Here is a 15,378-nt window from a genome sequence, read left to right on the forward strand (position 1 = left end):
ATATTGGCCTGTAATTCTCTTTCTTTGTAATGTCTTTATCTGGTTTTGGGATTAGGGTAATGCTGGCTTCATAGAAAGAGCTTGGAAGTGTGCCTTCCTCTTGAATTTTTTTGAATAGTCTTAGAAGGATTGGCTTTAGTTCTTCTTTCAATGGTTGGTAAAACTCTCCTGTGAAGCCATCTAGTCCAGAGCTTTTGTTTGCTGGTTTTTTTCATTACTGTTTCAATTTCATCAGTAGTTATCAACGTATTCAGCTTTTTTTATTCTTCCTGATTGAGTTTTTGGAAACTTGTATTTTTCTAGGAATATGTCCATTTCTTCTAGGTTGCCCAGTTTGTTGGAGTAGAGTTGTTTGTAGTAATTTTTTGCAATCCTTCGTATTTTTTCTGTGGGGTCAATTGTTATTTCACCTATTTCATTTCCGATTTGTTTATTTGGGTCATCTCTTTCTGTTTCTTGGTAAGCCTGGCTAGAGGTTCATCAATCTTGTTTATCCTTTCAAAGAACTAGCTCTTGGTTTTATTGATCTTTTGTATGGATTTTCTGGTATCTATGTTGTTTATTTCCACTCTGATCTTTATTATTTCCTTCCTTCTGTTTACTCTAGGCCTTTCTTGTTGCTTTCCTTCTAATTCTTTAAGTTGCAGGGTTAGATAATTTATTAGTTTGTTTGTTTGTTTTTCATTTCCATTTGCCTCAAATTTTTTTCCATCCCTTCACTATCAGTCTGTGTGAGTCCTTTGTTCTGAGGTGGGGCTCTTGTAGACAAAAAATATATGGGTCATGTTTTCTTATCCATTCAGCTACCTTGTCTTTTGATTGAAGCATTTGATCCATTTATGCTTAAGATTATTATTGACTAGAGATCTGATACATGAAATTCGTGCATGGGTAGGGTCCCTAGGCCTTGCTGGTGATCAGGGCTGATCTGTGGGGTGATTGAAGGGCCCCTACTGGCACCTGCCTTGGCTGGTCTGACACCGCCTGCTTGCAGGCCCCACCCCCTACCACTTCCCTCTGCGGGGTGACTGGTGGGGAGATCTGGGGGCTCCCCACTGGCACCCACCTTGGCTGGCCTGGGGCCTGAAGGTTGGGAGCAGCTTCTGCATTGAGCGTCTACCACCTGGTGGTCAATGCATGCCATAGTGACTAGTCGTTCCACCAGTCATTCTGCCATTTGTCGATCTGTATATTAGGTTTTTATTATATAGGATAGGTACTTGTTTATTGCCATTTTTATTCTTTATGCCTATGTTCCTTCTTCCCTTTTTATTCTTCTTTTTACAGTAGTCCCTTTAGCATTTCTTGCATTGCTAGCTTGGTGGTAGTAAACTCATCTAGCCCTTTTTGGTCTGTGAAGCTCCTGATTTCCCCTTCAATTTTGAATGATAGCCTTGCTGGGTATAGTATTCTTGGATTCAGTCCCTTGCTTTGCATCCTTTGTATATTTCTTTCCATTTCCTTCTGGCCTTATGTGTTTTGGTTGAGAAATCAGTTGATAGTCTAATGAGAGTTCCCTTGTAGGTAACCTTCTGTCTCTGTCAGCCTTTAAGATTCTTACTTTGTTTGCCAATTTAATTATGATGTGTCTTGGTGTCGGTCTTTTGGGGTTCATCTTGTTTGGGACTCTATATGCCTCTTGGACTTATGTGGCTTTTTTCTTCCCAACATCAGGGAAGTTTTCTGTCATTATTTCTTCAAACAGATTTTCTATTCCTTACTCCACTTCCTTTTCTTCTGGCACGACTATTATGCTGATGTTTTTTTGTTTCATGTTGTCGCAAAGCTGCCTTAGATTCTCCTGCTGCTTTTAAGTTTCCTTTCTAGTTGCTGCTGTGCTTGGGTGGTTTTTTCTACCTTGTCTTCTAACTCACAGATGCAGTTCTCAGCTTCTTCTAGACTACTGTTGAAACTTACCACTGTGTTCTTTATTGTGGTTGTACATTCTTCGTTTCCTCTTGATTCTTCTTCATTTCATCTTGATTCTTACACGTTAAATTTGTCTTCTATCCTTTTCAGTGTCCTTATAACCATTGCTCTGAATTCTTTCTCTGACAAATTGCTTACCTCTGTTTCATTTATATCCTTTTCTGGTGATTCATCCTTTTCTAGTGAATGGGGTTTGTGTCTTTTTTTCACCATTGTTGCTGTTCCTTTGTAATTGTTTCTACGTATCAGATCAAACTGCTATGCCACCCAGATTTTTGAATTTGTCTTACATAGTAGATATTTTGTGGGACCCAGTGGTGCAATCTCTCTGGTCTTCTGGGCTGGACAAACTAAGGATGCCTCCTACTTGGGATATTTGGGTTCTCTTGGTGTAGTTGGGTCTTGAGTGTTATTGTCTCATTCGTGGATGGAGTCTTCTCTCAGGTTGTCTGGTTATGTGGCTCACTCTCTACCATGTTGACCAAATATCACAAAATACGACTCGACAAGACACAACACAAAAGGGACAAAACACAAATGTACTCACAACACCGAAAACCCCAATGTAAGTGACCACCAGAGAAAAAGAATTAGGGGAGAGAAAAGAGGGTAAAAATGATATTGAGGCAAGAAAAAATGGTAAGAGAGAAAGGAAAAAGAAGAAAAGGAAGGAAAAGAGAAAGAGGGAAAGAGAGAGAGAGAGAGAGAGAGAGAGAGAACATCACAGAACAAACTGATAAACAAAAAAAAATGCCAACAACGAACACCCAGAAAAGAGGGTGGGGGCAGAATCCGTAGAGGCCGAGCTTATATACAGAAAGTAAGGTTAAGAAATGTGATGAATATGGGGAGGACCTCAGTTCAGTATAGAGGAGGTAGAAGGAGGATGAGTGGATAAGAAGAAAATAAATAAAAAGAAGAAAAGAAATTAAAAATAAAATAACAATAAAAATAAAAGTAGAATGAAGAAAAAATGCAAAAAAAGAAACAAACCAAAAAAAAAAAAAGAAAGTAAGAAAGAAAATAAAGAAAAGAAAAGTTAAATAAAAAATAAAAAAGCGAAGTGATATCCGTTTCAGCCGAGTTTTAATGCCCCATGAGGGCTGTCTTCCCAACATCAGGGAAGTTTTCTGTCATTATTTCTTCAAACAGATTTTCTATTCCTTACTCCACTTCCTTTTCTTCTGGCACGACTATTATGCTGATGTTTTTTTGTTTCATGTTGTCGCAAAGCTGCCTTAGATTCTCCTGCTGCTTTTAAGTTTCCTTTCTAGTTGCTGCTGTGCTTGGGTGGTTTTTTCTACCTTGTCTTCTAACTCACAGATGCAGTTCTCAGCTTCTTCTAGACTACTGTTGAAACTTACCACTGTGTTCTTTATTGTGGTTGTACATTCTTCGTTTCCTCTTGATTCTTCTTCATTTCATCTTGATTCTTACACGTTAAATTTGTCTTCTATCCTTTTCAGTGTCCTTATAACCATTGCTCTGAATTCTTTCTCTGACAAATTGCTTACCTCTGTTTCATTTATATCCTTTTCTGGTGATTCATCCTTTTCTAGTGAATGGGGTTTGTGTCTTTTTTTCACCATTGTTGCTGTTCCTTTGTAATTGTTTCTACGTATCAGATCAAACTGCTATGCCACCCAGATTTTTGAATTTGTCTTACATAGTAGATATTTTGTGGGACCCAGTGGTGCAATCTCTCTGGTCTTCTGGGCTGGACAAACTAAGGATGCCTCCTACTTGGGATATTTGGGTTCTCTTGGTGTAGTTGGGTCTTGAGGAGTGTTATTTCATTCGTGGATGGAGTCTTCTCTCAGGTTGTCTGGTTATGTGGCTCACTCTCTACCATGTTGACCAAATATCACAAAATACGACTCGACAAGACACAACACAAAAGGGACAAAACACAAATGTACTCACAACACCGAAAACCCCAATGTAAGTGACCACCAGAGAAAAAGAATTAGGGGAGAGAAAAGAGGGTAAAAATGATATTGAGGCAAGAAAAAATGGTAAGAGAGAAAGGAAAAAGAAGAAAAGGAAGGAAAAGAGAAAGAGGGAAAGAGAGAGAGAGAGAGAGAGAGAGAGAGAACATCACAGAACAAACTGATAAACAAAAAAAAATGCCAACAACGAACACCCAGAAAAGAGGGTGGGGGCAGAATCCGTAGAGGCCGAGCTTATATACAGAAAGTAAGGTTAAGAAATGTGATGAATATGGGGAGGACCTCAGTTCAGTATAGAGGAGGTAGAAGGAGGATGAGTGGATAAGAAGAAAATAAATAAAAAGAAGAAAAGAAATTAAAAATAAAATAACAATAAAAATAAAAGTAGAATGAAGAAAAAATGCAAAAAAAGAAACAAACCAAAAAAAAAAAAAGTAAGTAAGAAAGAAAATAAAGAAAAGAAAAGTTAAATAAAAAATAAAAAAGCGAAGTGATATCCGTTTCAGCCGAGTTTTAATGCCCCATGAGGGCTGGTTTAAGATCCCACTCTTCTATACTGTCTGCCACTTCTCAGTTTCCTGTTAGGTAATCAGCACCATGTTGAAGTTCCAAGCAATCCACCACTCCTCTGTTTGTGTATATCTCCACAGCCTTGACTGCAAGTAGGCGAGACCAATCTGCCCACTTAGCCTGTCTGCCCACTGTCAATCTTAATCTCTTAAGTGGCTGTTTCTGACAGAGGTATAGTTAGGGAGGTTGCTGTATCACTTTCCAGTACTGAACGGCCTCTCTTCAGCCCAGTCTCTGAGGGCTTTTAGGGGCTATTCAGATTTTTTGTGTCCTTTGTACTACTCAGGGTGTAGTCTGGGTGTGGCTGTATTGGTTGCCTGGAGACTGATGGGAGGGGCTAGCTCTTTAGGAGAAAATGGTTGCTTAGGTCCTGAGTGTCAGGATTGTCCCAGTGACGGACTCTCGGTCACCTCTCCCTGACCTGCTCTTCTCCACAGCCTCTCCCCAGACTCCACAAGTCCACACCTCCACCTGCACCTCAGCCGCGGGAGAGTGTTTGTATTTGAAAGGTACTATGAACTGGGTTTAGTGAATAAAAGCAAAGGCCAAAAAGAGGGGAAACAACTGCACTACTGCAAGTTTCTCTCCCCTGGCACCATGCGGCTTGGGCAGTTCTTCAGGCTGACCCCTCCAGGCTCAGCCTCTCCTGGCTGTGGACTTAGATCTAGAATCCCCTGCCTTCAGCAGCCCTGTGGACTTCCTTTTCACAGTCAGATGTTACGCCTGTCCCCCAAGGACGCGGACTTGGTGCTGTACAGCTTCCTTCTGACACTCTTGGCTTGGAAGTCTTGAAGCTCTCTCCAGCCCAGATTCTCGATCTTGCTGTTCTCTGGGCGTCCTCTGCCCTTCCCAGCTGCGAATTGTCTCACCAGCTGTGTATACTTTGCCAATTCCAGGTGTATGTTATTCAATTTAGATGTTCCTTCTATCTTCTCCAAGATAAGGCTCAGGACACGTCTGCCTTTTTGGTCGCCATTTTGTGTCTCCAGAAATCTCTTTCTACTGGTACTACTTATTTTAATGTGTGTGTGTGTGTGTGTGTGTGTGTGTGTGTGTGTTCACTGAAACATACACTGAGTGCCAACTATCTCATTGGGTATACAGTGGTGAGGTAGAATACACATAAACCCTATCCTCAGAAATATCATTATCTAGTAAAGTAGGCCCATATTAATCAGATAACCATACATGTATTACTACAAATGTGATAAGTGCTAGAAAGAAAACACACAGTATCTCAGGAGAGGGAATACAATGGACCCTGATCTAATCTAATTATTTCATGTTACTTAATCGGACCAGTACTAATGCTAAAAAACTTTAACTAAAAGAGGGAAGCATCATAAATAAACTAATTTCATTTCATCATTTTTGTTCTCCTTCCTTTCCTTTTCCAATGAAATCATAGTCTGCCATTGCTTGTTAGATCTAGAGGTTACTTTAACTCATTCTGACCACCTGGGGACCATTTAGAAAATGTATACTATTAGTCTTACATATACATACACATACACACACACACACAAAGAAAAAACACAAAAATGTTACAAGCCATTGTCTCTGAATGATAGGATTATGAGTAGGTATATTAAAGCATTTTATATTAATTATAATTATATTAAAGCATTTTAAAATGTATATGCCAGACATATGACAGTCAATGCCACATAGCAAATCTATTATGTTTAATGTGCTTCATATGCTTACAAATGCATAAGAGGGAATTTAAAAAAACAATGGCTACTATGCATTTGTTTCCTACAGTCCAGCACAGAGCTGAGGTCTTCACACCCCACATTTGATTTAACCCTCTTTAATTAATGGCTCAGAGAAAAGTGACTTGCCCTTGGTCACAAAGAGAGGGAGTAGAGAGTTGGAAATTAGACTCCAGTCTTCCTGAAGCCAGAGCCCATGCCCTTCACACTATGCCCCTCTGTTTCTTCCCTGGGTGTTATGCCCTTTCAAAGGAAAGACTGAGTGAGAAGTTGTAAGGCTAGCCAGGGAGTCCAGAAAGACTCATATCTAGTAGGCAATTAATAATGTTTAGATTTTAATTTAATTTAGAAAAAGAAGTGAACTAATTTACCTAACTCCCTCACCTGCCCTTCTCCTTGATCAAGAGTCACATCTGTCTAGAGAATACACAAAGGCAATCTCCTCTAAGAACCTTTACCCTCTAGTTGGATTAATCTTTTCCAATCCCACATTCCCATAGAGAGGCGGATTTCCTGTGAAGATAATGAAATTTAAGCTACAGGGACCCGCACTTACAATTCTCCTACTAAAAGAGCCACAGGCATTTTGTATTTTTAATTTTTAATTATTTTTCTTAAAGAGGACCCCCTAACTGTATAAGCTTTGAGCCCTCCATGAAACCTGGATCTACCCCTACTCCCAGTAGAAAACTGCTAAAATTGTTCTTACAGCGTTTTTCTTAGAATGCTTTGTACTCAAGTTATTCATGTATAAAAGTTTTAGTTACTGAAATTCGAGCTACTTGGAGGTAGGCATGAGGTAGCTTTTATCTTTAAATCCCCCACAATACCTGCCTTTAGATATGCTAGGTATTTGTTCAGCAAATATGGGTTGTTGTTGTTTTTATGAAATACCATAGAATTTCCTTGCAAGAAAGCAAGCTAGAATTGGGGAGATGGCCCATGACCATGAAACAACATACACAGAGGCTGTATAACAAACGTCATCTAGGGGCACAAGCTCTGGAGCTGTACTTGCTAGGTTCTATTCCTATGTCTCCCATTTTTTGGCTGTGTGTCATTAGACAAGTTACTTAATTAAGCTATCTAGGCGTCCACTTCCTCAGCAGTAAAATAAGGCTAATAACAGTACCAAACTCAGGGTTGTTGTGAGGTTTAAATGAGACAATATAAGTAAAACACTTTTGAACAGGAAATTTTTTATTCATCTCTCACTGACTTAGTACATATTGAGAGAGGAGTTTTCTGATTCTCACCTGAAGCCCTCAACTTTCTCTTCTCCACACTAGCCCCACATCTCCTACCTATATCCACCCAGATTCATTCAAACCTAGCCCTCTTAATAATGACCCTCCATTGCTGAGCTGGGAAGTAAAGGCAGAGACTAAAAGCATGAAACCCACATCTGTCTTTGCTGGTAGTCTAGATATGAGCTGATGGAGGTTGGAATGAAAATCAGAGACAGAACTACAAGGCATCAGCATGTGATCAATGAGACCCAGAGATGGAATGTAGAAAAAAGATGTGAGGAAGTATAAAGGAAGATACAAGACCTGATGACTGAAAGATGGAATGAGAGAAAAGGAGGAGTACAGGTGTGTACCCAGCCCTTGGAGGCATCCCACAGTCAATAGAAGGAAAGGTATTTTAAATGTCTAAGTTATTACTTCCAGCTTAGAGGAAAATTGTTTTTACCTCCACTCTACTGACAGAATTCAAATCTCTCAAACATATGCTTCATTACTCCGATATCAGGTATTGCAGCTCAGTGAGATAGAAAGAGAAGGAGGAACATATGTTTTCAGAAAATAAACAAATCCCAGTGTGGGAGGGGTGGGAAGAAATCACTCTAGGTAAAAGTGGTATTTTTCCTGGAAGTGTCTAGAGGGCAGGGACAATGTCCTTTAATTTACTTTCTTGGGATAACTAGTGAGAAGGTAGGCAGGGATGATAGCAGTTGCAGGTTGTGAGTTCTAAGTCCCATTGAATCAAGTGGCATGGGCTGGGGTAAAGAGTTAATCTGCATTATCTCTGTACCTCATATTGGCTCCAGAACAGTCTCTGTTGCACACTGAGTCATTTTTCCAAACCCTTTTTATTAAACAGTTTTCAGTCTAATGACTGACTTTTCTAAATTAATAGGGAGCACAGGAAAGGTTTACAACTCCCCAGTCTCTAGCTCTGCTAAAACCACAGAATTTTGAAACCGAATTCAATCCAAAAGTTCTTAGTTTATAACTGAAATGACTTTAAACACCCAGTTTCCAATTGTTTTCCCAATAGCACTAATAGTTAAACAATCACATTTTTTAAAAAACTTTGTAACCAAAATATCTGAGTCATAAAAGTACCCTAGTTAAAGCCAGCATCTTCTGGGATCTGATGAGAAACTCACCCTTTTATAATGGGATTACTAGAGCTTTGCTTATACAGATGAGTGGTTTGATTAATAATTTACATTTTCAAGGATATATAACCTTACTCATGGTTATGGTTTGCATTTCTGAAATTCTTCTATTCAGTTTAATGTTATTATATTTAGCCCTGGTAAATGAATTAAATTCTTAATTATGTATCAATGTAATTATTCTCTCCCATATATTATTTTCTAAGAAGAAAAGGTTGTGACAGAATGGTGAGCAGTTTGAGTCAGGGACTCAGAGCTGGAGTATGGGCAGGAGAACTGTCAAACTAGTCAAAGGGAAAAAATTGTGAAATGGAAAAAAAATTGCTCAGTACTCACTTAGAAACCCCACTACATTATAAAAACTAAATTAACAAAGGATTGAATCTCAAAAAAACATGTTTATCAACATTCAGGCAATTATTTAGTTACATATTAACTATGAAGGAAAAAAGCTTTGTTTGAATAATATCCCTAAACAGTTATTTCAAGCAGAAATGACTGGAGAAATTGCTCTCAGCTGATGGAAAAAGGTGTTCAAACCAAGGTCAATTTTATTTAAGGTGAGTGGGAGAGACAGGATCTGACAGAAAGAAAAAAGTGTATGAACTGTCAAGAGCAGATGGAAATGGAAAAATAGGGAGGGGAGAAACAGAAGAAGCACAGAAACATTATCCCCCTCCCCATTCAGAGATTTTTTTCATCTCCTCCACAGAAAGCAAGTAGAAGAAAGCCTTCCAACACTCAGTGAAGCTCAACTGAAGATCTCTAAATTTTGACTCCTCTTTTTCTTCTCTCTACCATGATAGTATGGACCAGAAAATGTAATTAAAATACAGCCTGAGCACAACTCCTTTCTGATGTAACTCCTTGTTTGTGTGTAAAATATACCAGACAGGAGCCAGAAGAGCAGCTGAAAAAGGATTTGACCTGGCACTATTGACATTTCAAATAGCACAGCTTTACATCCAAGAATGCACAATATAAACCCCCTTTTCAAAGGGTCCTTTGCCTCAGTGCTCTCCCACCTGTGCACTGTTTGAATATCATCTGTATGTGGCAAGAGTTGTTGAATTACATCATGAACTCCAGCTTTGTTTGAGTTAATGTCTGTGACAGTAATGCCTCATTTATCTGGCACCACTGGGTTGAAGCAGTCTACACAAATGAGCTGTCTAGATAATAATGCATGTATATTGTGTTTTATAGTTTTCAAGACACTTTCACATACATTATCTCTAGTTTGTGAGGTAAACAGGACTATCATTATCATCCCCATTTTGCAGATAAGAAAACTGAGGCTATTCACATCTAAATAATGACTCAAAGTCATAAAGCTTATAAATACAGAATGAGAATTATAACTTAAATTTTCTGACTCCAAATCCAGTGTTTCTTTCAATGCCTTTAAGCAACAAAAATTATTTTAGCCATTTAAAATTGAAATATTAAGAAAAAATGAAAATATTTTTATCTTTCCTTATTGATTCACAAACATCACTATGAATATCAGTTGTTGGATCGACTATAATACAGGGTCTACTGAGGCATGTAGAGATATACCCCTCTACTAAAAGCCCTCAATTGCCACATTCAGTGAGTTCTTGAGTCCACTTTTATGTCCGCCACCCTTACTGTCACTCGTAACTTCTTGCTAGTTATACGTACCTCCCTCTAGCAGTTATTTTATAACCCTTCTATTTAACTGCTTATTTACTACTGGATAGAAAACTAGAAAATCAAACTTGTAAAGACTATGCATAAATTTAGAACATTAGTAGCCTCTGAACAAGGTCCCAAGGAGCTCTCAGATGAATCAACTGAATAAGCGTGAGCTCCTTGGCATTTAGGTGCACAGGTATGATTTCTGCTTAACCACTATTTCACCTCTCTGATGAAGAGAGTTCAAGGTGTAGGATAGGCAACTTCCAGAAAAGCAAAGTGTTACTGCATTCTAAAGAGTTTATTCTCACTCAAAGTCAGTGGCACCTTGGGGAAGACTGGAATCATCCAACATACAGAAAAAACTAGACATACCCCAAATATTTCCTGATAGCACAAAGTTAAAAGCTATCATAAAATTCTACAAAGAAAACAGAACTCAATGCTTGAAGGTATAGAAGTGGTAAAGATGCAATGAAAAATTCAGAATTTGGTGCCATTTTCCTTCTCAAGGACCACAAATCCTACAACTTCTTAATTTTATTTAACTTCAAGCACACTGAGAACAAGGAAAATATTGTCACATGATGGCTTGAAAGAAGCTGTGGCATCAATGACTTTCTTCATCTGTAAAATGGAAATAATTGCCCTGACCGGTTTGGCTCAGTGGATAGAGTGTCGGCCTGTGGACTGAAAGGTCCCAGGTTCGATTCCGGCCAGGGGCATGTACCTTGGTTGCGGGCACATCCCCAGTAGGAGGTGTGCAGGAGGCAGCTGATCGATGTTTCTCTCTCATCGATGTTTCTAACTCTCTATCCCTCTCCCTTCCTCTCTGTGAAAAATCAATAAAATATATTTTTTTAAAAATGGAGATAATTATCATATGAACCTCTTAGGGCTTCTGGGAAAATTAAATGAGATAATTATGTAAAAGTAAATATCAAATAGTAGGCACCTAATAAATTGCCACTAATGTTATCATTATCATCATAATTATTATTAGGTAGGGGAGAAAAAAAGAAAAGAAAACCTACTTTTAGCAGAGTTTTTCAAAAAGAATTAATTAAGCAGAAACAAAAAACGACTGTGCTGCCCCATTTTACTAAGTACATCTAAGTAAATTAAATTTAGGAAACGAGGCAATGCAAAGATTGAAAATAAAGTACAACTTTCTTTAATGCTTCAATCATTATGAAAACAACATTAGCAATACAGCACTCCAACCACTGTAGCAAAGAGCCCCAGGCTCATTTATGAGGGCAAAGGCTTCCTGCAAATGAAGACATAAAATCCAAATCAAGGCAATAAGGATTGCTCGAGGAACCGTGCACATATTTGCAGAGAGCACTCACTGCTTAAATACCCCCAAAGTGGAATCCTAAATAGATTGTGGATCTAGGCCAAGATCAGGATGAGCTTTCTTCAACTTCATGTGGTGGAGAGAATAGCTCACATCTAATTTCATATGCATGAAGTATTGGAGCAATTTTCTCAATAATTTGATCTACCAGAGTCTTGGGGAGGAAATATATTTTAGGAAAAAAATAACTGTACCCCCCCCCCAATTTATCATCTTGTAGAGGTCTCTGATTTTAGTTTTGTCTTCCCAAATGATTGTCATACAAAGGATTGTGGGGGCAATGTCTCTACAAATATGACATCATTGTCTTGAGGTCTGGCATCAGAGTCTATCTTTTTCCTATGGAGTTTATTTTTTTCTAAAAGTGAAGCAGTGAGCCCTGACTGGTTTGGCTTAGTGATAGAGTGTCGGCCTGCGGACTGAATGGTCCTGGGTTCGATTCCAGTCAAGGGCATGTACTGGTTGTGGGCACATCCCCCCCAGTGGGATGCAAAAGGCAGCTGATTGATGTTTCTCTCTCTCATTGATGTTTCTAACTCTCTGTCCCTCTCCCTTCCTCTCTGTAAAAAAACACACAAATAAAATATATTTTTAAAAAATAAAATAAAAGTGAAGCAGTGAAAGAGAATGAAACAAGATAAAGAATAAGTACATAGCATAGTGACAAGGAAGAAGGCAACACAATGAGCTCAGACATAATCTAGTTGTTTCTATGTGGCCTTCTGTCTGTCCACACAATTTGAATAATTTAAGGTGATTTAAAAAATATATGTACCGTGTGTGTGTGTGTGTGTGTGTGTGTGTGAGAGAGAGAGAGAGAGAGAGAGAGAGAGAGATACAACTAGTAGGTGCTGCCCCCCCATTTCCACCATCTGTTTACATGACTAATGTTCAAAATCCATGCTATAGCAGCCATATCTATAAATTAATCCAATCAAAATCTTGTAAGAACTTCCTTTCTCACCTAGTCTTGTGCTGTTCCAGGCCTAGAAAACAATGTGCAAAATGCAGGACTGGACAGAGATGCTTACACCCAAAGCCTTCAGATGGACAGTCATGTCAACTACTCTGCATGCTAGAATACCAGTGTGATCACTCTATCAAACCCCTCCAGGCAGGCAATAGTAGTAAGATATCTGTGGGCCTGGTTATTCTTGGAATTAAACAAATCATAAATACTCCATTCTGAAAAAGCACCTTAACACCCCAAAGAGTAAGATTCAGCTCTCTTCTTGAACCCAATTCTCATGTCACATCACTCCTTATCACCCCCATTTTCAGCCAGCAGATCAGCTCCAAAGCCAATCTAAGAAGTACATGAATGGTACATGTATTTTTTAAAATCACCTTAAATTATTCATTCTATTGCCAAATTGTTAGTCTCAACAAATTCTTCACAAGAGTCTGACTGCTAAATAGGTTAAAAAATACTTCAAGCTGATATATTGTACTTCATATAATCAACCCAACATCCCTTGAAGTTTTTACCCAAGAAACTGCTGTGAATGTATGCTTTATTAGCTAATTTGAATAATTTTCTAAGCTAATTCTAAGAATTTCATTATAACATACAAAATAAGCTATAATCAACCCACCCTACAATTCAAAGAGGTTAATTTTAATAAAGGTACCATAACTCTAAAGATTTGGAATATCAAGTAGTCAGAATTATTATTTTTTCTATACAACCCCAATTCTTTCTTTGTGGGGCAAGAAAAAGGCAGCTGATTGCATCTGCTTAAGAAAAACTAAAAGAAAGCCCCAATATCCATAATTAATTTTCCCTCACAGGAGACAGCATACTGAGGTTGTTAAAAGTATAGACTTTAAAAACCAAGCTGCCTGGTTTCAAATCCTGCTTTCACCTCTTATTAGTTGTGTGACCTTGGGCAAGTTACTTAGCCATTCTGTGCCTTGGATTTTTATCCATAAAATGTAGATAATAATAATAATAATAATAATAATAATACTTCCATTACAGGATTATTTTGAGGATTAAATGAATTAATATATGTAAAGCACTTATAAGATTACCTAGCATATAATGGTATATACATGCTTGCTATTACCAATACTGTCACCCTATCACTACCATCCCTAGCTGGGTCTTTGAATCAAAGGAGGTTCTCCCCATCCTGCCACTCCTACAAGTTAGCAAAGAGAAATGCAATTTTCTACACATCTAGCAATGCCACAACAGATTATTTTACAGTCTTACATAGGTATAGTAAGAACTGAAACTTACGAGAGGTGAAAATCACTCACACAAATGAGAAAACGTAGAGCCATCAAACCAGTTTCCCTCTTTTAAATGGAAATGATCCCAGTGGTCAGAAGGAGTTTGTGTATGTTTCAGAACTATCTAACTCATGCCTGGAGAAAACTAGTATTTAAGAAAACTATTTTTGTTCTTTAAGCAAGTCTTACAGGGTATTTGCAAGAAAATATCATTTACTCTTTCTAAAGGGATTTATAACCTTTTACAAACAGATGAACAGTATGTCCTTGGATTTTTTGACAATACCCACCTTTCCATAGATTGGAATGAAACTTCTTTAAAAAACGTGTTTTCCTTAAACAGAATTTCTTACTGGGAGGTTTTTATATCAAACATTAATGCTATAATGGTAATTTATAAATTATATTTAGCTTTTGAAAGCCAAGTACCCACATAATGATACCTCTGAGCACATTTAAAATAATCCCCAGAACTCACCTTGGAAAACTGCAGCATTCTGAATAATTAGGAACTTGAGCTCCATACTTGCAGACTGAAGCAGTTGTTCCATGTTCAATCGTGCTGTTAGTTGGTATTTTTCTTCCATCTTTCTTGAGCAGCATGTTGGGCCCTTGGGGAGACATACTTGCAAATCTGATCCTGAAACAAACAAGTTTTTCATGTTTCAGTAAGCAGAATATCACATACACACACTCACACACAGAAAAGAGGCAAAGAGGCCAAAACAATGCATTTCTTTTAAAATACAGTAAAATGTTGATTATTCAAAATTAGTGTTTATCTTAACTAATCCCTTTCTCCCCATTATCCTTATGACTGATTCTTTTTGAATAACTATTAGAATTAATTGCCTACGTTTGACTCATAAATTCTGCATAAGTTAATTTATAGCACCAAGTATACACCATTGAACACGGATATTTAATGTCTGTTAAAAGATTAATCTACACCCCTACAATTTATTTTTCCTGATTATAATTTACAAATGAGAACATAACCAAGAAGTAATTTTCAAAATTCCAGTTATGATTTCCTAATGAAATGCATGTCTGGTCAACCCAATGTTGCTTTTTTCGGGGGGATAAATGAATAAACAGCAGTATCATACCAAAGCTTTGTTGGTGTTATTATTTTAACTAAATATCCCAAGAAACTAGAAACACCAATCAGAAAGGATATACGCACCCCTGTGTTCATAGCAGCACAATTCACCATAGCTAAGATTTGGAAACAGCCTAAGTGCCCATCAGCAGATGAGTGGATTAGAAAACTGGTACATCTACACAATGGAATACTACGCTGCAGTAAAAAAGAAGGAATTCTTACCATTTGCAACAGCATGGATGGAACTGGAAAGCATTATGCTAAGTGAAATAAGCCAGTCAGAGAAATATAAATGTCACATGATCTCACTCATTTATGGAATATAATGAACATAAACTGAAGAACAAAAACAGATCCAGAGACAGAGAAGCATCAATCAGACAATCAAACCTCAGAGGGAAGGTAGGGGAGGGCAGGGGTAAGGGGGAGAGATCAACCAAAGGACT

General features: G+C 38.0%; 1 protein-coding gene across 1 annotated transcript in view; it reads right to left on the bottom strand.

The window, feature by feature from the left end:
- Positions 1 to 14,468, bottom strand: part of GPC3 (glypican 3) — a 371,123-nt gene extending 356,655 nt beyond the window's left edge. Inside the window, exon 1 of the mRNA XM_005872825.2 lies at positions 14,306 to 14,468. Within this exon, the coding sequence (XP_005872887.1) occupies positions 14,306 to 14,414 (109 nt within the window). The 5' untranslated portion in view covers positions 14,415 to 14,468. The remainder of the gene's footprint in view (positions 1 to 14,305) is intronic.
- Positions 14,469 to 15,378: the final 910 nt, after the last annotated feature.

This window comes from Myotis brandtii, unplaced genomic scaffold, assembly GCF_000412655.1.
Source record: "Myotis brandtii unplaced genomic scaffold, ASM41265v1 scaffold393, whole genome shotgun sequence".
Classification (NCBI taxonomy): Eukaryota; Metazoa; Chordata; class Mammalia; order Chiroptera; family Vespertilionidae; genus Myotis; species Myotis brandtii.